General features: G+C 43.8%; 4 protein-coding genes across 4 annotated transcripts; all 4 read left to right on the top strand.

Annotated features, from left to right (window-relative positions):
- The first annotated feature begins 833 nt into the window (after positions 1-833).
- Positions 834-3,506, top strand: K441DRAFT_120390 (glycoside hydrolase family 16 protein). Its single transcript, XM_067640012.1, has 6 exons — positions 834-1,667; positions 1,756-1,933; positions 1,983-2,084; positions 2,138-2,660; positions 2,709-3,189; positions 3,243-3,506. Exons 1-6 carry the CDS (start codon positions 1,015-1,017, stop codon positions 3,298-3,300), a joined length of 1,995 nt encoding a protein of 664 aa, XP_067503627.1. The 5' UTR covers positions 834-1,014; the 3' UTR covers positions 3,301-3,506.
- A 3,614-nt stretch (positions 3,507-7,120) lies between these two features.
- On the top strand, positions 7,121-8,394 carry K441DRAFT_660386 (HIRA-interacting protein 5). The gene is made up of 3 exons (XM_067648690.1): positions 7,121-7,382; positions 7,437-7,969; positions 8,028-8,394. The coding sequence occupies exons 1-3, from the start codon at positions 7,347-7,349 to the stop codon at positions 8,191-8,193; spliced, it is 735 nt and encodes a 244-aa protein (XP_067503626.1). The 5' UTR covers positions 7,121-7,346; the 3' UTR covers positions 8,194-8,394.
- A 261-nt stretch (positions 8,395-8,655) lies between these two features.
- Positions 8,656-12,464, top strand: K441DRAFT_660385 (glycoside hydrolase family 63 protein-like protein). The gene is made up of 7 exons (XM_067648689.1): positions 8,656-9,042; positions 9,097-9,112; positions 9,164-9,186; positions 9,237-9,354; positions 9,403-9,502; positions 9,555-11,884; positions 11,944-12,464. Exons 1-7 carry the CDS (start codon positions 8,919-8,921, stop codon positions 12,380-12,382), a joined length of 3,150 nt encoding a protein of 1,049 aa, XP_067503625.1. The 5' UTR covers positions 8,656-8,918; the 3' UTR covers positions 12,383-12,464.
- Positions 12,465-12,575: 111 nt separating this feature from the next.
- K441DRAFT_120339 (maintenance of ploidy protein MOB2) lies at positions 12,576-14,337 on the top strand. The gene is made up of 6 exons (XM_067640011.1): positions 12,576-12,734; positions 12,794-12,881; positions 13,420-13,583; positions 13,657-13,750; positions 13,800-13,933; positions 13,979-14,337. The coding sequence occupies exons 2-6, from the start codon at positions 12,859-12,861 to the stop codon at positions 14,221-14,223; spliced, it is 660 nt and encodes a 219-aa protein (XP_067503624.1). The 5' UTR covers positions 12,576-12,734; positions 12,794-12,858; the 3' UTR covers positions 14,224-14,337.
- The last annotated feature ends 8,996 nt before the right edge of the window (positions 14,338-23,333 follow it).

Genomic DNA, 23,333 nt, shown 5'->3' with positions numbered 1-23,333 from the left:
CGAATTCTACTTGAGTGCGAGGAAACACCTGCGCTCCAGCCAGGTAAAACGGCGAATGAGTAAGGACCAATCTGGGCCTCGGGTCTTTTCTGTTCCTGGATAATTGCTGCCGCAGGCCTTATTGAAAGGGAACGGCGCCCACGGGCTAGGGGCGCAAGGCTGTGTGGCTGAGCCGGAGAGAAATGGCTAAATAGTCTAGGTAGCTACGCCGGCCATTGTGGTGCGGTGCCAAGTAGGCAAAGGTCAGCTTTGAACAGGCGCAGAATGTTGCGGCGAGGAAGTGCCATAAAACAGCTTGAAAACTGCGTTTAACCACGATGATGACATTCGCCCAAGATCCTGGCGGATAAATTTAGCAGGCCACCCCAAGCAAGTCCTGCGTAAGCCTGCAGTGTGGATTGCCGCCTCTCAGCCCCCAAGCGCCCTGATTCGCTCCAGACGTGTTGGAGCGTTTAAGATCTCCTGGCCAGGGACTTGCCAATTTTCGTGGATGCTGTTGACCCAGGGCGATCCCCAAATGCTGTCTCGGCCCAAAGTACTGACGGATTGCCACTCTTCATCGCTCCAGGTTGGAGCTAGCTTTTGCATCCCTCTTTGCATCTCTTGAGCGAGTATTGCACTCGACTGTTCCACGGTAATCGTGAGAGCCATTGCCCCTTCTTCCCCCTCGCTGCTCGCCAAGTTCCCATTCAATCGCGTACCTTGCCGACCCTGGCCAACTTCGGACAGGAGTGACCTCCTTCCATCCCCTGCGTAATAATACACAAATCACTCTCAACGTCCCACCCTGTCCTCTCCGCAAACCGGTATCCTGAGGACCGACCTTGAACGGTCACTTCTGGGGGCATTTGGACCTGCAAGCCAGTCTGTTTCCTAGCTATCATCGCGTGAGACCCTCAATCACGACTGGAATTTAACTCTTTGCGACCGAACACCACGCTCGTTTGACCAACTTCAACCTTCACGCTAGCAACCTTCTAACAACACCAACTCGACTTCTTCCACTCCTTCAGCATGTCCTTGCCCGGCTCGCCATCACCGCCGAGGAATGCTCCTCCTCACATTCGACTCAACTCGGGGACAGACAACATCCTCAACGATGCTCAGAATGACCTCCCAAGTCCAACACAGCAGCCCTCCTCGCGCTCATTAATACCCCCACGGCTGGGCACCTCTCCTAAACTACGACAGCAGAGCTCGTCGAATTCTCTCTACAATCAGCCCGCCGCTGTCGCTGATTCTGCGGAGCTATTACTACCACCGAAGAAATCAAGAACGCGGAGGTTTCGAGATGAGTCGCCAATGCAATCACCATCAGGAATATCTTCACGGCGGACCAGCTGGAGTTCCGAGTCGGTAGGGAGTCGAGACTCTCGTTCCGGACCGTTCGCATCGCCCTTTGACGACTCGCGTGCACCATCGCGAGCAGGGAGCGACGATGACCTCAACACACAGACCGTATCGGAAAAATTCAACATCCTTCCCTCCGCAGGATTACTCCTCTTTCCGGAAGATATCGAAAAGGACGATTGGCTCCATAACCCAGATCCAAACGAGAAAGATAAACGGGATTGTGATATCTTTTCAAGACGAGGGCTGGTGAATGTTGGTGGCCTTGCACTCATAACAGTCGGAGTGCTGCTACTATTCATTGGTTATCCTATATTGTATGTTTAGCTTTGTCGCTCGAGACGCTGCTCGTATTCGGCAATCCCTAGCGCTCCCCCAAATTGCTTTACTGACTAGTGACTATAGAACATTCGTTCACAGGTTAACTACACCTGAAGTCGGGCCCTGCACGAATAATCCGATGTGTATAAATGTTGGCGATGTCCCACTGCTGAAGAATCTCCGTACAAGCTTGATCGACCCTACAACACCCTCTTCAGCCAAAACGAGAACCTCGCACAGCGGAACTAAGCAAAAACTTGTGGTATGTGGTGGCGAAATAGTGATAGTGCAATCTGGTTAATAATGAGCAGTTTTCGGACGAATTTAACACGGATGGCCGAACATTTTATGATGGCGACGATCCATTCTTTCAAGCTGTGGACATCTGGTATGGTGTGACGCAGGATTTGGAGGTAAGGATTGGAATAATTGATATATGGCAATAAGTATGCTGATATGCTGGTAGTGGTACGATCCTGATGCAGTGACTACAAAGGATGGCACCTTGAATATCCAATTCGACGCCTTCCAGAATCACGGCCTCAACTACCGTTCCGGTATGCTTCAGTCATGGAACCAACTGTGCTTCAAGGGCGGGCATTTGGAAGCTAGTATCTCACTTCCCGGAAGAGGTGACACTGTTGGGTTCTGGCCTGGTTTCTGGGCTATGGGCAATCTCGGTCGGCCAGGATATGCTTCCACGACGGACGGACTATGGCCTTACAGTTACGACAACGAGTGCGATGCTGGTATTACCCCGAATCAGAGCGCAACAGATGGTATAAGCTATCTACCGGGAATGAGGCTTCCAGCATGCACTTGTTCCGGACAGGATCATCCGAATCCAGGCACATCTCGAAGTGCTCCAGAGATCGATGCAGTGGAAGCTACTGTTACGTTTTTGGATCCTCCTAATGGAGCTGGTATTGGTGTAGTCTCCCAGAGTTTTCAGTCGGCCCCATTCGATATATGGTACCGGCCAGACTACGGTAAGCTTCTGGCTTTACTTTAACAGAACTGTTCTAATGAGATCTTAGAATTCGTTGAGCTATACGATCAATCTATTACGTCGATGAATTCGTACCAAGGTGGTCCTTTCCAGCAAGCCATCTCTGGATTAACGAACTTGAACAATGATTGGTACGACGGCAAAGGATACCAAAAATACTCTTTTGAATACGAGCCAGGAGCAGACGGTTATATTACTTGGCATGTTGGTGATGCTGAAACATGGACCTTGGATGGTAAAGCGATAGGTCCAAATGGAAACGTGGGGCAAAGAGTGATTCCGGAAGAGCCTCTGGCCCTGGTTGTCAACTTTGGCATGTCTAACAGTTTCTCGGCCATCAATTTGACGGGCATTGGAAGCACGCTGCCAGCGACCATGCGTCTCGACTATATTCGGATATATCAAGATGAGGACAATGAGATAATGTCCTGCGACCCCCCAGGATATCCAACAACTTCCTACATCGCGAATCACCCTGAGCCATATTCAAATCCTAACCTTACGACATGGCTAGTCTCCAAATGTATCTCTCGATGAGTTTGAAGCTGACAATTTACCGTAGGGAACAAACCAAGTATGACTGGCCGAAGAACTCCCTCGTTGACGGTTGCAGCAAATAGCGAGCTCCATCCTCCGTTCCTTCGAATCCAACTTGTTAGGCCCACAGTAATCTCGACCATCTTACCATCTCTGCCTTCCCTCTATCTATCTAATGTGGCCACGGCAACGACATTAAAAATCCATTGACGCACACGGAATTGTGCGTAATTATAGACCAAGCCAGACATCACGTTACAACCGTGTTTCCAGCATTTCAAACCATATGCATACAAGGGCGGAGTCAGTTGGCGCTTTTCAAACCATTGATTTATTTTCCGTTTTCTTGGAGGCCTTAGATCTTCACCTCATTGAGTACGCGCTTCTCCCGCTGGCTGTTCGATCGAGGAATAATTATTAGTCGTTATTCAACACTATCTTTGCAGAGCGACCATTACCACCGGCTCTTGGATCCTTGCGACAGAAACAACTGCAATGGCCAACTCGCTTCTCTTGACGCACTCTCCTGATTGCACGCGTCTGTGTAAACCATGCGTCTCTTCCCCATCAGCATCATGCATGTATATTTCTTCCCTCTTCCTCTCCACCACCGCACCTTTTTCATCCGGGCGAAGCGCTTGCTCGCACGTCGGAGTTTTTCTTGTCCGGGCAGGCTCAGACCCTTTTTGTTTCGTGTGTTCCTTTTTCTCGCCTTCTTTCCGCTTTTTTTTTCCGCTTTACCCCGGTCCTTTTTGCAAGCCTCGATTCCATAACGGCTGGCGGGATGTCATAGATCTTTGGTTCAGGGTTTCTTTTTTTTGCTGTTTTGCTTCTGTTTTCTTGTGTGGATAGGTAGGCGAGGTTTTTTGCCTGGCGTAGGATGGGGTAGGTTGGTTGGTGTGGGACCTTGTAATTTATTGGGTTGTGTGATTCTGAAGTAGGGGAGAGGATGAAGAGGATGCGAGAGAGCGGAGGGCGAGGAAGTAGGAATGATAATTGAATATTTGGAACTTATTTTCATGATCGTTTGTGTTCTGGCTGTGTGGTAAATTGTGATTATCCCTTAACCCGCTCAGGTGCAACGCTTGGGCCGGTTTCAGGCCCGTGCAAACACCTGTCCATCATGGAGATTGAAACAAGAGCCCCCTATTGGCCATGCCTTATCGATAACACTACGCCCCAAGCAGCGGGTTAAGGGATAGGTTTTTGTTTACAAACTGACACCGTGGTCTCATGATTCGTTACGGTGTTAAATATGTCGGGGGTTCAGCAACTGGGAGTCGGCGTGGTTGAATTTGACTAGTTTGGGGAGTGTGTGCTAGGATACTATCTTGTTTGATACGGATTGGAGCTATTGGCCGAAGATGGAGGCGTATTCGAGGCCGAGTGTTAACATGCTACTGGGGGTTTAATGTAGTTGAGCTATTGGTGGCGGTGCGAGTTTAGGAAGCCGACGAAGTGAGCTATTGGTGGCGGTGCGAGTTTAGGAAGCCGACGAAGTGAGCTATTTTCTTCCTTTAAATTCTCGCATGCCTCGCTGACTGACTTGCAATTTCTTTCCAGTCGTATGTGAAGAGTAGCTAAGCTTACAAGGTCCGGGATATCTGGAGATTAAACGTTTCGCATAATTATCTGCAACTGCCATTGTGAAGAGACTTTACTTATGTTTAAGGCATTTAGGGCTGATTCGAGGGTGCTTGTCATAGTAGCTTCATTTAAATCATCACCTTGTCTTGCTTCTGCAGACATTGAAAGCAACCGCATTACGGCCATTTGCTCCTTCGGAATTATCCTACCTCAACTGAAGCAATTTTTGCATTATCGATACCTGCTGTGGGGATGCTGGGGCTAATTTCCGCACCAAACCCTTGTGAAGCCCGTGGGGTTTCCAGGGCGGGCTCGCCTCAAGAACGAAGGACTAAATGGTCAATGACTGGCCGCGAAGTGCGAATGCAGAATTTCAGACTTGGGGAGAATAATCACGAGAGTAATGTCAACCTCGAAATTCCCACCAGTGAACTTTGAGCGCTAGGTAGAGGCACGCGGACATGAAATCACGGACCCCACTATCCTAAACACATGCAGAGTGGGGCTGGAATCTAGGAACTATTGTACAGGCCTAGTCTGATTAAAAACCACGCCATCGGAATAGCTGCCCCGGATCTTTCAACATGGACAACACGGCCTTCCTAGTATCAGGAGATTCTCGGCTGTGGCTCCTGTCCCTTAGTGATTTCGGCAATGAAAGGCATGTTCAGGAATCCCATGCGGAAGAAGAAATTTAAGAAGTTTCCGAAGCGAGGCACCGACCGACTTTTACCATTTTGGTCGGCAATTGGAGATCAACGTGGTCAAGCCGTACCTTGGAAGTATTGCATTGTCTCATGCGCAGGCATGAGATACGCGCCTCCGCCAGCTGCTGGCGGGGGCTATCCCTTAACCCGTTGATTCTAGCGCAACGATATCGATAAGGATTAGCCAATAAGAGGCCCCTATTCGAACCTTTGTGATGAGAACTGTACATCTGATACTGGTGTTCATGCACGAGCCAGCTTTGCGTTGCGCCTCAACAGGTTAAGGGATAGCTAAGGGTGTGTGATAATGAGTTTCGTGCTAATATGGTGATGGCGGGTAGTACGGCATGCTGGAGATGGGTTATTATTAAAGTATGTATATAATTATATGCTTTTATACTTAGTAACAAGGGTTACAATATAATAAAGTAAGGTTCAGTATTTAAAGGAGAATATGATGGAGAACTTCAGTATTAAAGAGAATGAGTGCATTATATTAACCTGAATTCTAGTGCTCCTTCCCTCCAAAGCCTGTTTGGTTGCTCTAGTTGTCGCGCCAACCAGATGCTCTAGATTTAACGTAGTCTTGGCAAGATGAAGTCGTAGATTTGATTACCTAATCAAGTGCAGGATTAAATTATAGTAATAAACCGCTAAATTGATCTATATTGAAGCCTATGGTCCCTTGATTAGATCAAGGTGTTCCTGCCAGTAAGGTCCACATAGGCAGAGAGGTATCTCTAGTAGAGATATACTGTTGATATTTTGATGTTCGCGCACGGGCCACATTTCCTTCTAGACCTCAACAGCGCAATCATGTGTTTACCTGCAACTCCTAGGTGAAGAGGTAATCCAGGCAGTTAGTCCCGACCGTCTAGGCTCTTCTGATTGGGCAAGAGTGTGTTAAACAGCCATAAGTGTGGTGCAAATCACACGCAGACTCCCTCGATTCAGCATATGGCAAATTTGTTCTGGTAGTTTTATCACACCATAGGAAACTATTGCTAGCTGGCGTCGCTGAGGACACTACAACATTTATGGTAGCCTTTTGGCCTCTTCGGTGAGAATGAGGATGTCGAGGCTAGAGGAATTTCGACTGAAAGCGTTGTGGATCGTACGAACAGTAGCAGTAGAATCTTCTGTCCTTCACTTCTGTCATTCTAGCGGCAGCTGGATAAGAACAGCAACTTGACGAGATAGGTTAACATGACAACTTCTGTTTCTAAACACAGTTTCGAAGAACGGCTTAAGTGAAGAATTTTCACTATCATTGAAGTGGAATTACCTAAACACAATGTCTTACAAGAGAAACAGTAGGGTTGGTTAGCGGCTAACAAATCCTCCAATGAAATCATTATCTTCGGTCTCTGCATTGTCATGACTCTGCAGAATATATTTTACACTGATTTGTTGCAGAACATTTGGTGTTGAGGATGCCCCATGCAGCCGAGATTCAACCCCTTGCCGAACCCTGACGCTGAATAATCCAGAAACGTCATAACGAGGTTTTCGAGTGCTTTGCTTCTCAAACAAACAAACTTCTATTATTCCTTCAATCGCCTTGACGTTCATCTATATTACACAGCAACCGAGCTATCCTTATGGCTTCCACTACTATCCCGCGCTTTGCGATGCGCAGCCTTTCTCGGGCAACTCCCTCGGTAACGTCTCGGAGTAGCCGTAGACTGGCCACAACGCGACCTTCGACAAGATGCCTCCGTCAAGCCTCTACTGCTTCACCGATCACAGCGTCTCCTCTGCGACATAGGCCGAGCGCTCAACGATGGGGCCAACCAGCCTTTTTACTAGCCAATACTGCTTCTGGGCGGAGGACAATGTTCATCCAGACCGAGGATACTCCAAACCCGGACGTACGGCTTATCACTAGTAATCCGACTTGACATATGGATACTAACGATCTAAAGGCGCTCAAATTCAATCCTAATACTCGAGTACTACCCGAAAACCTATCTTCTCCCTTCCTCGAATACTTAACGCCTCGCTCAACACTTGCGCCGCCGCATCCGTCTCCCCTTGCTGCTAAGTTGTTAAATGTAGACGGTGTTACGTCCGTATTCTTCGGAGCAGATTACGTCACTGTCTCTAAGGACAGCGCAACTCCTTGGGCGCACGTAAAACCGGAAGTGTTCAGCATCATCAATGAATTCTTTCTTTCTGGCCAGCAGATTGTCAACACGGTAGAAGACAAAGCGGGAGAAAGTGGACAGGGGGGAACGGAGCAAGATAGTCTTGCATACGACGAGAATGACAGCGAGGTAGTGGGTATGATTAAAGAATTGCTGGAGACGAGGATTCGACCTGCGATTCAGGAAGATGGTGGAGACATTGAGTTTCGAGGATTTCACGACGGCCAAGTGCTTTTAAAACTCCGGGGAGCTTGTCGGACATGCGACTCGAGCACGGTCACCCTGAAGAATGGGATTGAAAGCATGCTAATGTAAGCTTGATTTGCTGATTTCCTGATTTCGTGAAGCGCTTGCTGATTTTGGTCGTAGGCATTACATTGAGGAGGTGCAGGGTGTACAGCAGATTATGGATCAGGAAGAAGAAATTGCGATGAAGGAATTTGCTAAATTTGAAGAGAAGCTGCGACATCAAAAAGGACCAGACGCAGCTCCTTCGACGATTGGTAAAGGCAGTTTGGATACAGTTGAAGGTTAGGAAGTGAAACACTGATGGTAATTTTTCGCTCCCGATCGGGATGCATAAGCCCCGCCAAGTATCGTTTCCATGGGGTTTGGCTTGATTTTGGTGTTGAGCCTTGCAAGCCAATGACAGGGTGGCGCAAAGCACGCAGACCGATCTCGTGCACGGCAACTTTCACATGCCGCCGATCACGGTATGAGAAGCCAGATGCGGCTTGTAACGCCCCCCCATTAAGGGGAAAAAAAAAGTGCAAAGGCGTTCACTGGAGGCTTGCTCTAGAATACGACAAGTATTTGCTGTTTAATCCGCCGCATAATGCCACAATGCCATAAATAATGCCAATTGCTGAAACGGCTGCGCCTGCCCAAACCAAAAATAAGCTCGTGCCGCACCACATCAGTTGAGACGATAACGGAAAGCACTGATAGATGACGTGGTGACAGTTCTGCATGGTTTGCGCAAGCTCTGCGAACAAAACCTCCGCCGCTCTCACTTCCCTCTTCCTTTCTCATACACCGCGCCCATACCCTCTTACTACTCTATAGGAAACACAAGGCACCGATTATTTTCAACATTCATTTGATTCAACTCCTATCCACGCTTTACTTGCTTTCCACCGTGTCGTTTACCTACCCGATTAGCCCTCTAGATCGTCTAACTGCCTATTCCCCCACCCAAATCCAATCCAATCCAATCAATTTTATTTAAATCCTCTATTTCCCCTTGGAGTAGCTTGCAAGATGGTGCTAGTCGAAAATCAAGAGTACCTGTGTGAAGAGGAGAAGCGCCTGAAGGAAGACAAGGAGCACAAGCAGTACTGGAAAAGATGGGGCCCTTACGTCGCCGAAAGGCAGTGGGCAACTGGTAAACTCTGTTCATTGTTCCACATATACAGGCTCGTAGCTAACGGTTGCTCAGTCCGGGAAGATTACTCGTGAGTTTTACAGTCTCGGTGGGGTTATATGCGCTTACTTGATTATCGCAGTCACGATGGAGACGCATGGGGCCGTAAGTGCCGTTATGGTGTACCATTGGAGCCTGCTAATGCGATTGCGCAGATTTCACTCATGATATGGCTCGATCACGCGCATTCCGCTGGGGTGAAGATGGTATCGCTGGAGTCTCGGACTCACACGGCAAGCAAAACATTGCTTTTGCCTTCTGGAACGAGAAAGAGTAGGACGAATTGACAAATTGATCCTGAGCAATTACTGACTTGCGCAGTGATTTCCTAAAAGAGAGGCTGTTTGGTTTGTCGAATCCTCAGGGAAACCACGGCGAATCTTTGAAAGAAGCCCACTTCCACCTGGACAACACTCCTACGGTAACCATCCCTCTATTCCGATCTTTTTGGCAGATACTGACTCTGATTGCAGCACTCTTATATGAAATACCTCTACAAGTACCCACAGCGGAAATTTCCCTATGAGGACCTGATCCGAGAGAACGCGAAGCGCTCGAAGCTCGAAAAGGAGTACAACATCGTTGATACCGGGTGTTTCGACGATGATAGATACTGGGATATTTTCATTGAGACCGCGAAAGAAGCTGATGATGCAGAGGAATTACTGTTCCGTGTTACGGCATACAATCGAGGTCCCGAGGCAGCCCCGTTACATGTTATTCCGCATTTGTGGTTCAGGAACACATGGTCATGGGGATATGAGAAGCCGGACAAGAAACCATCTATACGGAAGATTAGCCCAACAACTGCGCATTCCAAACACCATAAACTAGGCGAGAGATACCTTCAGCTCTCTCCATCGCCTGGAACTGGTCCTAGCGGCCAAGACATTCAGCCGAAATTGCTCTTCACAGATAATGAAACAAACTACAAATCCATCTGGGGCGGAGAAAACAAGACGCCTTACGTCAAAGATGCATTCCAAAGATATATTGTTGATGAGCAGCTGGATGCTGTCAACCCAAAACAAGCTGGCACGAAATGTGCTGGTTGGTACGCGTTTGACGAGGGTGATGGTGTCCCTCCTGGAGAGTGTGCTGTTGTTCGATTTAGGCTTTCGAGAAGATATGAAGGCTACCTCGATGAAGAGTTATTCGACGACATCATGGAGCAACGACGTGCCGAAGCCGATGAGTTTTATTGGCGAATCAGCCCAATGCCAATGGCTGACGACCTTCGCAACATCCAGCGCCAAGCTCTTTCTGGTATGCTGTGGTGCAAGCAGTACTATCACTTTATTTGGGATCAGTGGGCGAACGGCGATCCAGGAATGCCACCTCCTCCGCCAGAGCGGAAGAACATTCGAAATAAGGAGTGGAGACATATGTATCTGGACGACATTCTGTCCATGCCGGATTCTTGGGAATATCCATTCTTCGCCGCATGGGACAGCGCTTTCCATTGCATCCCTCTGGCTATGGTCGACCCAGAATTTGCAAAGAAGCAGTTGGATATTTTCACACGAGAATGGTACATGCACCCCAACGGACAACTACCAGCATATGAGTGGAACTTTGGGGATGTCAACCCTCCTGTGCATGCATGGTCTGTATTCCGGACCTTCAAGATAGAGCGAAAAATGTATGGACGTGAGGATCTTGACTTTCTCGAGCGAGTTTTCCAGAAGCTGCTGCTCAATTTCACCTGGTGGGTGAACCGAAAAGACGCTGACGGAAACAATGTCTTTGAAGGTGGTTTCCTCGGCCTTGACAACATCGGCCTCTTCAACCGATCTGAGCCTCTACCAACTGGAGGTGTTCTGGAACAAGCTGATAGTACTGGCTGGATGGCCTTCTACTGCTTGTGCATGCTCAACATTTCCCTCGAACTTGCCAAGCATCGTCGCACTTACGAGGATATTGCATCTAAGTTCTTCGAGCACTTTATCCTTATCAGCGATGCTATGCAATATCGCTCAGGCGGAGAAGAGAAGCCACTGTGGAATGAACAGGATGGTTTCTACTACGATGCGATCTCCTGGGGTGGGCCCTGGAGTCATCAGATGCCCGTCAGATCTCTTGTTGGCATTATCCCTCTTTATGCAACGTTGACCCTCGAGCCCGAAGTGATACAAAAATTCCCTGCTTTCAAGAAGCGAATGGAATGGTTCATTGAAAATCGTAATGAGATGGCGGAGCGCAATATTGCATCGATGAAGCGTCGTGGCAAAGATGACAGATTGCTTCTGGCCTTAGTTAATGAGGATCGTTTAAGATGCATCCTGACCAAGATGCTGGACGAAACAGAGTTCCTGGCAGGCCACGGCATTCGATCTTTATCAAAATACCACAAGGACCACCCGTATTCCATGGATGTCAATGGCCAGCGTTTCCAGGTCAGCTACGTTCCTGGTGACTCTGATAGCGGCCTGTTTGGAGGTAACAGCAATTGGCGTGGGCCAATTTGGATTGCTGTCAACTTCTTGATCATAGAATCGCTTCAGCGGTTCTACATGTTTTACGGCAACAACTTCAAGATCGAGTGTCCTACAGGCTCTAGAGACTACATGCACCTTGGCCATGTCGCCGAAGAGCTCCAGCATCGTTTGCAGCACTTGTTTGTCCGAGGGGATGGTGGACGGAGAGCAATCAATGGCGGTAATGAAATGCTTGACTATGATCCGAACTGGAAGGATTACTTGTGGTTCCACGAATTCTTCGATGGAGATACCGGCCGTGGATTGGGGGCAAGCCACCAGTGCGGATGGACAGGGCTCATTGCTAAGATGATCCATGATACTGGGTAAGTCGGAATCGCTCCTCTATCAACTTACTTAGGTGGTTTTTTAATAGGCATCATAGTGTCAGCTGTCGACTCCCGCAAACACCTCGTACCCCGACCACCGCGGCTGCTCATTACTTTGACGACATCTTCACCACCAATGGCAGGCCGAAGAAACAAAAACACCTCCGGCGCTCTTCTACAACCAGATCCATTGGATTCCCCAGCGACTGGGATACTTCGACGAATGGAGATACCGACGAGGCCTTTTCGCCTATTAACCGCACTAGTTCCGTCGGATATCTTGATGAAGAGAGTCTCAAACGAAAAGCTGAAGTGGACAAGCACGTTGCACACTATATTAACGACCAGCTCGAACGTATGAAGAGCAATGACTCTGCTTCCGTGAATCATGATGAATTCGAGGCACAACTTGATGGACTTGATGACCGAGAGGTCAATGTGAAAGATAACGGTCCTGGTGGATACCTCGACAATGACATATATCACAGGCAATGAATGAGACACTTCGTGTTGAGCTGAAACTCGGCTCATAGATAGAGTATCAGTAGACCTAGAAATGAAATCCTGACCTCCCTACTTAAACTTCTTGATTACTGTGCACTTCGTGGTAGATTTGGTTGTGAATGTGGCTCGTGTATCGGAAATCGAGAGCCTGTATTAGTCATGGTGTGGCGCACCCCACTGTTTACCACCATGAACAACCCACCACCAACGCAACATCCCTTCACTTCTAATTTCAGACCTCATCAATCCTCGTTTGGGGGGTTTTTTGCTTCCCCCTTCCCCTCGTCCTTCTCTTGACCACCCCTTTCTTCCTCCAATTCACCCCTTTTATCTTCCCCGAATCGTAGGTTCCAACATCCCATCCCATTAATCACCCAGCTAACTCCAGGAATGCAATCACAGCACCCTTCGTCCTTCGCCCGGCCCAACATAAACCTAAGGCATACGGGCCACAGGCACGGCGAAGCATGTCCAGCTTCATGACAACAATGTTCGTCAACACGTCCTCTTTTTCTAACTCCTCCATCTCCTTCCCCGCGAAGCCCAAGCCCCTCCATCCCGTCTTCACGCTCTCCCAGAGAGAGAGAGAGCTGCATACACCTCGGGGCCACGGGGCCGCATGCCAGAGGTGGCACGGCATGGGCGCAGGGCTTGCTCCTCGCAGAGTCCCAGACGACGTATTAGAGCCCGCTGCAGCGCAGCCTGTGCGAGGCGCTGGGGGCGCGGGCGGCCGCTGGGCGCGATGACGCTGGGTGTTGGTATCTGCACCGGCGAGAAGCTGGGGTTGGTGCCGTCGCTGTCGCTCCAGCTGCCGAGGCGGAGCCCCGTGGTGCTGTGAGGAGACGAGAGTCCGCTGCGGGGGTTTGCGGACTACTCGTACAAGCTCGTGCCCGGAGGTGGGGGCACGCCGGTGCGGTCGTCCCCTTTGGCGTGGGGCTGGGATGCTGGCTCTGCTGGGGAGGATGGGGTTGTGGAGAGTGTGGGGTTTCGTTTTGGTGGCTTGGGCTTACTTTCTGGGGTTTTTCTAGTAATCCTCGCACGCGCGCGCCGTTCAAGCCGCAGAAATCGAATCGGGGCACCAGTAGCTGGCAGCTGAAGCAGTATGCAGAGGCGACGCTGGGAAGCGGGAGTTTGAGGAAGGCGGTTAAGCTGCCGGAGGGGGAGGATAAGGATGAGTGGTTGGCTGTTAATGGTGAGTTTACAGTGCGGAAGTTAGATGGTGAAAAGTTGGGATGAGATGCGCGGGTATTGACATGGGACTGTAGTTGTCGATTTCTACAACCAGATCAATCTGCTCTATGGCTCCATCACGGAATTCTGCTCGCCGCAGACGTGTCCAGAGATGAAGGCGACAGATGAGTGAGTCTTTCACTTTTGTCTCTTTCGAGAGAGTACTAATATTTTATAGATTCGAGTATCTGTGGCAGGACGGCGAAAACTTCAAACGTCCAACCAAAATGCCTGCACCGGAATACATTGAGCACCTAATGGCGTGGGTGCAAAGCAACGTCGATAACGAGCAAATGTTCCCTAGCAGAATCGGTATGTCTATCATTATGTCCTGCTGGTCATTCCTAATTTCACTAGGGGTCCCCTTTCCTAAAACTTTCCCTGTTCTGATCCGCAACATGTTCAAGCGCCTCTACCGCGTCTACGCCCACATCTACTGCCATCACTACCCGGTCGTCATCGAGCTGGGTCTCGAACCGCACTTGAACACGAGTTTTAAACACTATGTGCTGTTCATCGACGAGCACGGCCTCGCGAACGGAAGCAAGGATTTCTGGGGCCCGCTGGGAGATTTGGTGGAGAGTATGTTGCGGAGCGATTAGTCATACCGCGGAGCGGCAACGACTGTGAATCAAGACGTTCCCCAGGGCGGATGGAGAAAGTGAGAGTTGCGCATGCATTACGTGGTTGCATTCTTTATCTAGTCATAGGGATATGAAGGGGATCGCGGGGTGTTGAGGGCGTCTTTTGGCAATGGGCATACTGGCATATTAGGATCTGATAAGAAGCCACTTTGACGGTTAAGGTTTCGATGGTGACGAGTCGTGCTAATGATTAGATGTGGTAGAGTCTTCATGGTAATGAAGTGCAGGCTTTTGAATAGGCCAGAAGTGTGCTCCATATGTTTGACTTCTGGTGGTTTTATGTTAGCTTTTGTGAATGCTGTGGATTTGCCTAGATTTGGCCCGTGGTATGGGGGTGTAGACGAAGAGATCTTGGACTTTGGATATCAGAGGGTGGAGTGGTTGAGGAGGCCCGAGGGTGTGAGTGGATTGGGGAAAGATAAAGATGCAGCCGATATTTGGTTCGTAGGGTTCTGGTCCAATATACTCGGCTTGGGACTGTACCACTATCGACAAGTCCAAGAGTGCTCTCCTCAGTATTACCTTGGGTATTATCTCGGGCACTATGTATGGCTCAGTGTTATGAAAATTATGTAGCACTTGGAGGTTTGAAACGGACAGGCAGCTTTCAGACTTATGTAGTGTATTATTGTATATTACATGAACGCATCCTTGCAAACGTAGGGTGTAGTATCTATCCTCGACCTCAACTTGAAATGCTACAGATTATTTTACTATTTGGAGAATATAATACGAATAGAACGGGCTGGGGTATTATTACAACTTAATTAGGGTATCTTAAAATACGCCCGTGTATGTACAACGTAACCGGCAAGCATGTGGCCCATGTATTATCTCGATCCCAGACGATCAACCAATCATAAGCTGCTTAGATAACACATTAATCAGCTTATATTGTTTTACCTCAGCAAGCTCAGACGTGATTCTGTTGGTGCGGATTTTCAATCGGTCCGCAAGCAGACTAACTACGTTTGTGCGAAACCACCAGAATCACGTCTAAGCCACATTTCCAAGGTTTCTTAGTAAATCTGACAATATCCGCGTTACGGAGGTTACGGATATTAGAATAACTTAATACTAATATTTTATAATATTTCCTAAAGTTAAATAATTATATAATAGAACCTAGGCTTTTAAAATATGTTATTTTTATTACTTAGGTATTTGTTGGAAATATAGGGTGACTTACCAATAATAACTACTCGAGTAGGGTTATAGTGATGTTGGTTAATTCTTATTAATAGGAATGAGGAAAGGGGTAAGGAACTTAAGGTTCCTTACCACGCTAGGGCCATATCAATATGTGACGGCAATATGCTTTATACGATGGCAACTTACCTTATTCCCGACACTAGCAACTCTTCTTTTTATGGTTGCTATATATATATATATAAATAGATAGTATATAATAATACCAGATAATATATAATAAAACTAGATAATATATAATAAAACTAGACGATATATAACAATACGGCAGTTAGTAGAATTTAGTAGATAATATAAAGATGGGTAGGCCGCTAAGACGCTAGTAGTAAGCGAGCTAATGGCGATTTTCTATGCCGGGCATAGAAAATCCTAATTAGTTGGCAGAAGTCTATACTACTACCTAAATTAATTAGGCGTGGCGCTCTTAGCAAGGATCTAACTAATTAGATAACTTTGACCGGCGGTTAAAGTTCTATAAGATTTTAACTTCTTTAAATTTCCCTTTTAACCTAACCTTTAACTCGTATACGTAGAGTATTTATATTAACAAACGTCTCTAGTGCCTTATTTAGGTTTGCCTTTATTATTACATCTACTAGGTTATCTTAGCTATTAATCTATTGGATTTTAAAGAGTTCTTAATGCTTATAGGACTGCTAAAGTGCCATAATATCGATTATAAGACGCTTCTCCTTTGTAGTACTAAGCTTAACTAAATACTTATAGAGGGAATATAAGTTAGTGCATACGATTATAGGGATAGTGGGAAGTTTAAGCCGGTCTATAATTATCTTAAGGGTAGTTCCAATTGTAATTGCCATATTAACTCCGCTGACTATTCTATATATCTCTAACGCTAGAACGCTTTAAGTAACGCGCTTACTCTTAGTTAAGCTCTAATAAATAAGGTTGCTGTAGATCGTGAAGTTATTCTCTCCGGTAGATTTATTTATAATAATAATCTTATATCCTAGCTAGGAGCTAAAATCTTTATTGTTTATAAACGATCTATTAATGAATACGAAGAGCTTAGCAGTAGGAAGGTTAATAGGCACGTAGAGTAGTCCCCTATTAAGATAGTTCATTTACTAGAAAAGACGCTTATTTAGGGCAAGAACGTTATTCTTAGTTAGTTCCTAGTATTAAGCGGCAACAGAGAGATTAAAGGAAGCCTTAGGTTGATAGATAGAAGCTATATAAGCTTCGCGAGCGCGTTACTCTACGTATCCTTGCTTTGGAGAATTAACGTTAATAATATTAATCTTCTTGCCTTAACCTTTCTGGCGTAGAGCAATGGAGCCCTTGTTTAGGGAGAGGATACATCCATTAAAGAGTAATAGTGTTGCTAAGTTAAGTTTTTCCTTTAGCTTTGCTATAAGGTTTGCCTTTACTAGCTTATCTTCTTTAAGAGCTAAGAATTGGTTATCTCCTAAGATGATTATATTGTCTGTTTATATGCCAACAATTCTAAATGGAGTTCCCGTAGTTATAATAAGGAAGCAGGGATTAAATATAGAAGTAGTTATTAAAAGCTTCTCCTTATAGTGCTTACTATAGGTAGCCTACTAATAAGTTCCTACCTCTGCGATTCTATATAATGGCTTAAGTATAACCATGATTGTATCCTCGGGATATTAGTGGCGAATTTACTCTAGAAGGTATGCTAGTATTAAGCGCTAAAGGCGCGTCTTTAATTAGGTGTAGGCCTAAGTAATATCTTATAGGTAAACCGCTATTCTATTTTTTATTAAGGAGGGAGCTAGCGTAATAATGACTTATTAACTAGCTTGTTAAATTATAGGGGATTGCGTAAGGATTACTTCCTTGCCGTTATTATTATAACCTTAAATAATTAGCCTTGACTTCTTAAATAAGGTATTAGTAGCTTTGCCTTTAATCTTATTAACTATTCTTAACTTAAATATACGGACTCTATTAAACTTAGTAGGGTTATATTTCTTAAATTTAAAAACTCCTCTTATAATAAGACCGTTAATCTCCTGCTTGTTAGATACTTGGAAAGGAACTCCTAAAGTTATAATGCGGCCTTCCTTTTAAAGCTGTTTTGCGAGTTTAAAGTTAGCCTTCTCTTTAGCTATTATAAAGGCCATTAATAGTTTATCTCTATTCTTAATAGTGGTAACAAATTACTCTTTAAAATTAATAAGATGTTAGCGATTTTGTGATTCCTTTAGGCGACCTCTACCGCGTTATAGTTATGGTACGTCTACTATAATTATATTAGAATCGCCTTCGCCTTCTAGAGTACGTTAATTGTGGTTCTCCTTTAGGGTATCCTTTAGGGTATCCTGTAAAGGCTCGGAGCTATTATCCCTATAGTAGGGCTTAATAACAGTTAAGCGGAATTAAGTAGGTCTATGGGGTATCTAAAGAGTGTAAGTTTAACTATTAATTATAATAAGTTTATATAGGCCTGACTATCCTCCTTTTTTACGCTATACGCGTACCTCCGATTAGAGTGGCAGATTAAGCGTAGTTAAGGTGTTTAAGCTATTTCTTATTTCTAGTGCGTTGTTAACCTAACGCGTAGCGTAGAGATGTTATACCTCCTTTATTGCCTTATAAATAGCCTTAGCTTATTACATAATAGAGGGAGATAGTAGAGAATTGTTAGTTATTTAAGGGTAGGCGCTAAAGACTAGTAACGTAGGTACGAGCCTATTTGGGCCAGCGGTATTGTTAATAGCCTTAACAGCTATCTGTAGGATAAGCTCTTTACTAGCACCCTCTAGTTCTAAAGAAATAATCTTATATACGCGGCGTAATAGCGTATAATATTATTTTACTTTTCTAATACTATTATGTGCCTTAATAGGGACTTCCTTAACCTTAATTGTTATTGCCTTTGCCTATTATCGAAACTCCATAAATAAGAAGTTCTTTTTTATATCGTAAACGATTTAATTAGGGGGTCTTAGGTAGACATTAATCCAGTATAATTAAAGAGTATTCTATGTATTTCTAGCTAATATATCTTTTAAAAAGCGTGCGGCTTGGAAGGAGGTTAAGAAGTTAATAACTTGGAGTACTGGCTTGCCGCTAAGATATATAACATTTATAATAATGCAGAAGTTAAAGTCGTAGTTATCTTTAAGAGTAAACTTAAATCGGCTAAGGGACTTCTAGTTTATTTGGTAGTGGTAGTAGTACTTTATAAGATGTTTAATTACCTTAACCTTAACTTTATAACCTGCTTGTTAAAGGACCCTAAGTAATTAGTAAACAGATAGGTAGCCAAAATGATAGTGTAGTTGACGTAACTCTAACTCGGTTAGGTGGCTCTAAGCAACGCTCCTTTTTAGCTATTGAAGGAGCAACTAAGGGTGACCTTACTTGCGTATAACGGGTATCTAATTATTTCCCTAGATAAGTATATTCTTAAGGTTGTTAAGCTTAATACCTAATTTATTTATATTTTGGATATAGAATAGGAATAGGGTGTTTGCGGGAATAATGTGGAAAGTAATATATTCTAACGGGGTTTGGACCTTAATTATGCTAAGAGAGATTATAGTACCCTTACTAAAGCGAATTGTATATTAGCCTACTGTTAATTGGTTAATTTAAATAGAGCTATTAAGCTACTAAAGAGCTCGAACTTGAGGCTCTCCTACTATAGATACTCCTGCGGCTCTAGTATCTAGCATAATACTATAGAAGACGTTTGCCGAGTATTTATTGTTAAAGGAGAACACGGAACTTTTCTTTAGCTTGTTAAAGATATCTGACTTTATAATAGAATAGAGCGTAGATTGGTTATTAAGGATAGCGACGGTTTATATACTATTTACCTTACTATACTTAGTGAAGTATTAGTTGGGAGAGTAGTCCTTAATTTCTATATCTATAAGGAGCTGTTCGGCCTTATTAACCTTACCCTTAAGATCTTCTTCGCCTTTATATTAAACTAGGAAGTTTTAGAAGTAGGCCATAGTAACCTCTTAGTTTCTAACATTTTATACGCTTTGGCGAAACCTATTATATACCTCCTTTTGTTTATTAAAAGGGTGTCTAGTTAACTAGTAATTTGGCTTCTTATAAATATAGTACTTCTTCTAATAATTGCTCCGAAGTGAACCTCTATAAGGACCTCTATAATTGCCTTATGGTTAATATTAATTATACCCTTTACTATATCCCCTACTACGTCCACTATATATTTAATTAGTCCAGTTATAATTGTATTAGTTGGCCGGGTCGATTAAGGTAGGTTAGAGTTAGGCGTTAAATTGCTATACTTTTTAAGAGCGTAGAGCGGTGCTAATAGAGGATCTTAATTAAGTATATACTCCTTCGTAAGTACTTATAGGGTTAAAGAGAGCGAGATTGTATTCTTTAATACCTTAGTATACGCTAATAACTTGATCGCGTAGGCTAAGGTCCTCTTAATATAATTTAAATAAACTACGCTAAATTATTTAAAGTTAATTAAAGAGCTTTTAAAGATAATTAAGCTAAGAAATACCTGGGTTCGTAGCAATAATTCTTAGAAAGGTAGTCTCTCTCCACTCCAATATATATTGCTGCTTATTCTCTTTTATTTTAAAGTGGCATCTTATCTTATATATTATTTAGTTAAAATTATATCCTTTTTCTGCTAAATGATTATAATAGAAGGTACTAGCGCGGCCCTTAAGTATAACGGAATAGGTGTTGTGATATTAGTTAGGTTCTAGTTTAACCTTTTAGTAATAGTTATAGAAGATACGCAGCTTTAAATTAAGGATGTTATATAGTTCCCCGCTAAACTTCTTCTCCTAGTTTGTATAGAGCTTTGTAAGCTCTATAAGCATTTTTAAGGTGCCTCTAAGTGGTGTTAAACTACGTTAAAATTGTATTAGAGATTAAGGTAGGGATTACTTTGTAGGCTATAGTGGAGATATAGGGCTTAGTAGAATATAGTGTGGTACCTAATCTTCCTATAGTAGAGTTTAAAGGTTGTTAAATTACGAAGTAAGGGGATCTTGCGCTTGCTCTTAAGGGGTAGTGGTTAACGTTATTGGTTAAATTAGTGGATCCTAGGGAGCTAGAGATAGAGGTGGAAGCGATAGATATAAAATATAAGAACTTATACCTAGAGTAATGGAATTAGAGCGCGTCTCTATTAGCGTATTATTTGGATTTTATTGTGAGTTAAGCTTCCTTTTAGTGCGTAGTTGGTGCTTAACCTCTTATGGAGTTTATTTGTGCTCTTCTTTTGCGTTAATAACTTGCTCCTAGATATTGTCTCTAATAGTACCCCCATCTATAGGGATAAATACTTTATTCTTCTAAAGGAAGTTACGGAAGTCTTATATAACGTCCTTTTTTGCGAGAGCCTATATTTCCTTTATCTATCTAATAAAGTCCTCCTTTATATAATACTATAGCTTAATATCGTTGTATTCGCTGTCTATATAGTATACTATATGGTATACTAAGAATCCGTTTAGGTCTTGTTTTTTGGCGTTTATAGGGTCGATGTCTGTGTTTTATATCTCCGGGTTAATACTTTTCTCGTACTTCTTTAGGTAGGTTAACGCCATAGTAGGTATAAAATTGACGGGGTGTTATACGTTAAAGGTAGGTAGGGTTTTTAGCTTTATAGAATCTTATAGGTTTGCTATTAAAAGGTAGGCAATTAAGATGTTGTTAACGCGTTTTAGACGTTAACTTTAGGACTATAGGTTTAGTAATACTTCTAACCTAAAGTACTCGACTAAATCTTCGTATGTGTAGTTGTTTAACGCGTTTTAGACGTTGATTTTGGGACCGTAGGTTTAGTAATACTTTTGACCTAAAGTACTTAACTAAATCTTTATAAACGTGGTTGTTCTGCATAATAGACGTAACTTAGTATCTCCTAGTACTTAGTAACACTTCTATTACTAGTTTTCTGTAAGTTTAAGGTAGTATAGTATCGCCGGGATCCATTCCATATAAGCGCATATAGCACCCCTATATAAGACTGTCTCTTCTATTTGAAAACCTAGCTGCTTTATAGTTGACTATGTATTTAACTATTAATTAGTGTTAGAAATATAGGGTGACTTACTAATAACGACTACTCGAGTAGGGTTATAGTAATGTTGGTTAATTCTTATTAATAGGAATAAGGAAAGGGGTGAGGAACTTAAGGTTCCTCACTACGCTAGGGCCACGTTAACATGTAACGGCAATATGCTTTATATGACGGCAACTTACCTCATTCCCGACAGTATTTTTAGGTCTTAAGATCATTTTTATTAAAAAAAAAAAAGGCGTTATTAGCAATTCTGCGACTATATATAACTTTATTAAACGCTAGCTAATATATATAAAACCGATATAGATCTATAATAGGTACCTTAAGGTACTTACTATAGCTAGGTGGATATATAATATCTATAATATACTAGATAATCCCACTCTAAACCTTATTATTATTACAGGATACCCCTATAATACCTTATATATATCTACCTATTTCTACTAACTTAGCAATTAAAGACTAACCGTAAAATGGCAATCTAATGGCAATTTAACGGCAATTTACGGCATTCTACTATATTCTGCCAAGTTCTACTAAATTTTATTAAGTTCTACTAGGACTATAACCTAAACCCTATTCTACCCTATGTACATATTAACTAGGTAACTAAGTTAATAATATATACCCTTTCTCCCCATTTCCTACCTTCTCTCCTTATATAACGTTTTAACTTCTTATATAGTTTATATATATAATAATAATTCTTTAATTAACGTCTAATATAAATGCTATCTAGCCCTATATAGACTACTCCGTATATAAGGGAAAAGTAATATTAATGGGAAAAAACCCTTACTGCTGGGGGGGAGGAAAAACCCTATAAGCCACCTTAGTAGGATAAAAAACCCTAATTTGCTATGTCCGTCCGTAACAGCGGCCCTACGGGTCTACAGCTATGTCCTGTCCTCCTTGGATGTTCGAACTCCTTAGAAACCACTACTTCCCTCTCTAGCTTACCCTAGCTAGGGTTTACTACGTCCTAGCTAGGCCTTGCCAATTGATTGCCGTACTGCTGTTTCCTATATCTTGGCTATCCCCTGTATGCTATTTCTTGTCTAACTATTGCTATATACGCTATACCTTCCCCCCCCTAGGGCCTATTAAAGGCGTAAGGGGGATTTATCCGTTTTAACTACTGTAATACTAATAAGCGAGCGGGATATTATATTATATTTAGGTATCTTTTATACCTAGGCCCTAGCTAGGCCCTTTTTAAGGGTCACCACTCTGTTGAAAGAAGATAGGGAAAACCGTAGGTCGCAATCTAGGCTGCTAGGTAGTATTTGGTAGAAAAAACGGCGAGTAACCGTATGCTCCGCGGGCAATCGCCCTAGGGGTTAAGAGGGGCTGTATATTTGCTTATTCGTCTATTTATTTATTCGCGATCGCTCGTTTATTAATATAAGAGGTTATTAATGCTTTCTATTGGGGGTTAGGGGATGCTATTAAATGCCGTATATCCACGTTGGATTATATAGGTGCCTTAATAGGAGAATAGCGTAGCTGAATTGTAGAGGGCCATAGTAGTGGTTTTCAAGATCTTACTATCTGAAAATTTTTTACTACCGCCTATAACGCTTATAACTACGACCACTAGGTCCTATCGCACGCTATACAACGTCTCTGCGTTGGCTTTAAGTCTAAACTTTGAAGACCTAGGTTTGTAGCCGTCATTACGTATAGGTATAGAGTCCGTTTTTGACGGCCTAGTTTATATATATAGCTTAATAATATCTACCTTACTATATATTATTGCCGCTTATACTTACTTTATAATACTATATTACGTTAACTTTATATACTACCTCTAAAATATAAAACAACCCTA

The sequence above is a fragment of the Cenococcum geophilum genome (genome assembly GCF_001692895.1).
Source record: "Cenococcum geophilum 1.58 unplaced genomic scaffold K441scaffold_23, whole genome shotgun sequence".
NCBI classification, from domain to species: Eukaryota; Fungi; Ascomycota; class Dothideomycetes; order Gloniales; family Gloniaceae; genus Cenococcum; species Cenococcum geophilum.
This window is presented reverse-complemented; position numbering and strand designations above follow the sequence as displayed.

What these genes read in the sequence shown, in the direction of transcription:
- K441DRAFT_120390 (XM_067640012.1), top strand. Translation starts at nt 1,015, where the DNA reads ATGTCCTTGCCCGGCTCGCCATCACCGCCGAGGAATGCTCCTCCTCAC. An exon ending in GAACTAAGCAAAAACTTGTG is followed by an intron (nt 1,934 to 1,982) that starts GTATGTGGTGGC and finishes AATAATGAGCAG; the next exon opens with TTTTCGGACGAATTTAACAC. An exon ending in GTGTGACGCAGGATTTGGAG is followed by an intron (nt 2,085 to 2,137) that starts GTAAGGATTGGA and finishes ATATGCTGGTAG; the next exon opens with TGGTACGATCCTGATGCAGT.
- K441DRAFT_660386 (XM_067648690.1), top strand. Translation starts at nt 7,347, where the DNA reads ATGTTCATCCAGACCGAGGATACTCCAAACCCGGAC. An exon ending in AGGATACTCCAAACCCGGAC is followed by an intron (nt 7,383 to 7,436) that starts GTACGGCTTATC and finishes AACGATCTAAAG; the next exon opens with GCGCTCAAATTCAATCCTAA. An exon ending in GGGATTGAAAGCATGCTAAT is followed by an intron (nt 7,970 to 8,027) that starts GTAAGCTTGATT and finishes TTTTGGTCGTAG; the next exon opens with GCATTACATTGAGGAGGTGC.
- K441DRAFT_660385 (XM_067648689.1), top strand. Translation starts at nt 8,919, where the DNA reads ATGGTGCTAGTCGAAAATCAAGAGTACCTGTGTGAAGAGGAGAAGCGC. An exon ending in CGATGGAGACGCATGGGGCC is followed by an intron (nt 9,187 to 9,236) that starts GTAAGTGCCGTT and finishes GCGATTGCGCAG; the next exon opens with ATTTCACTCATGATATGGCT. An exon ending in AAGATGATCCATGATACTGG is followed by an intron (nt 11,885 to 11,943) that starts GTAAGTCGGAAT and finishes TAGGCATCATAG; the next exon opens with TGTCAGCTGTCGACTCCCGC.
- K441DRAFT_120339 (XM_067640011.1), top strand. Translation starts at nt 12,859, where the DNA reads ATGTCCAGCTTCATGACAACAAT. An exon ending in TGAGTGGTTGGCTGTTAATG is followed by an intron (nt 13,584 to 13,656) that starts GTGAGTTTACAG and finishes ATGGGACTGTAG; the next exon opens with TTGTCGATTTCTACAACCAG. An exon ending in AATGTTCCCTAGCAGAATCG is followed by an intron (nt 13,934 to 13,978) that starts GTATGTCTATCA and finishes TAATTTCACTAG; the next exon opens with GGGTCCCCTTTCCTAAAACT.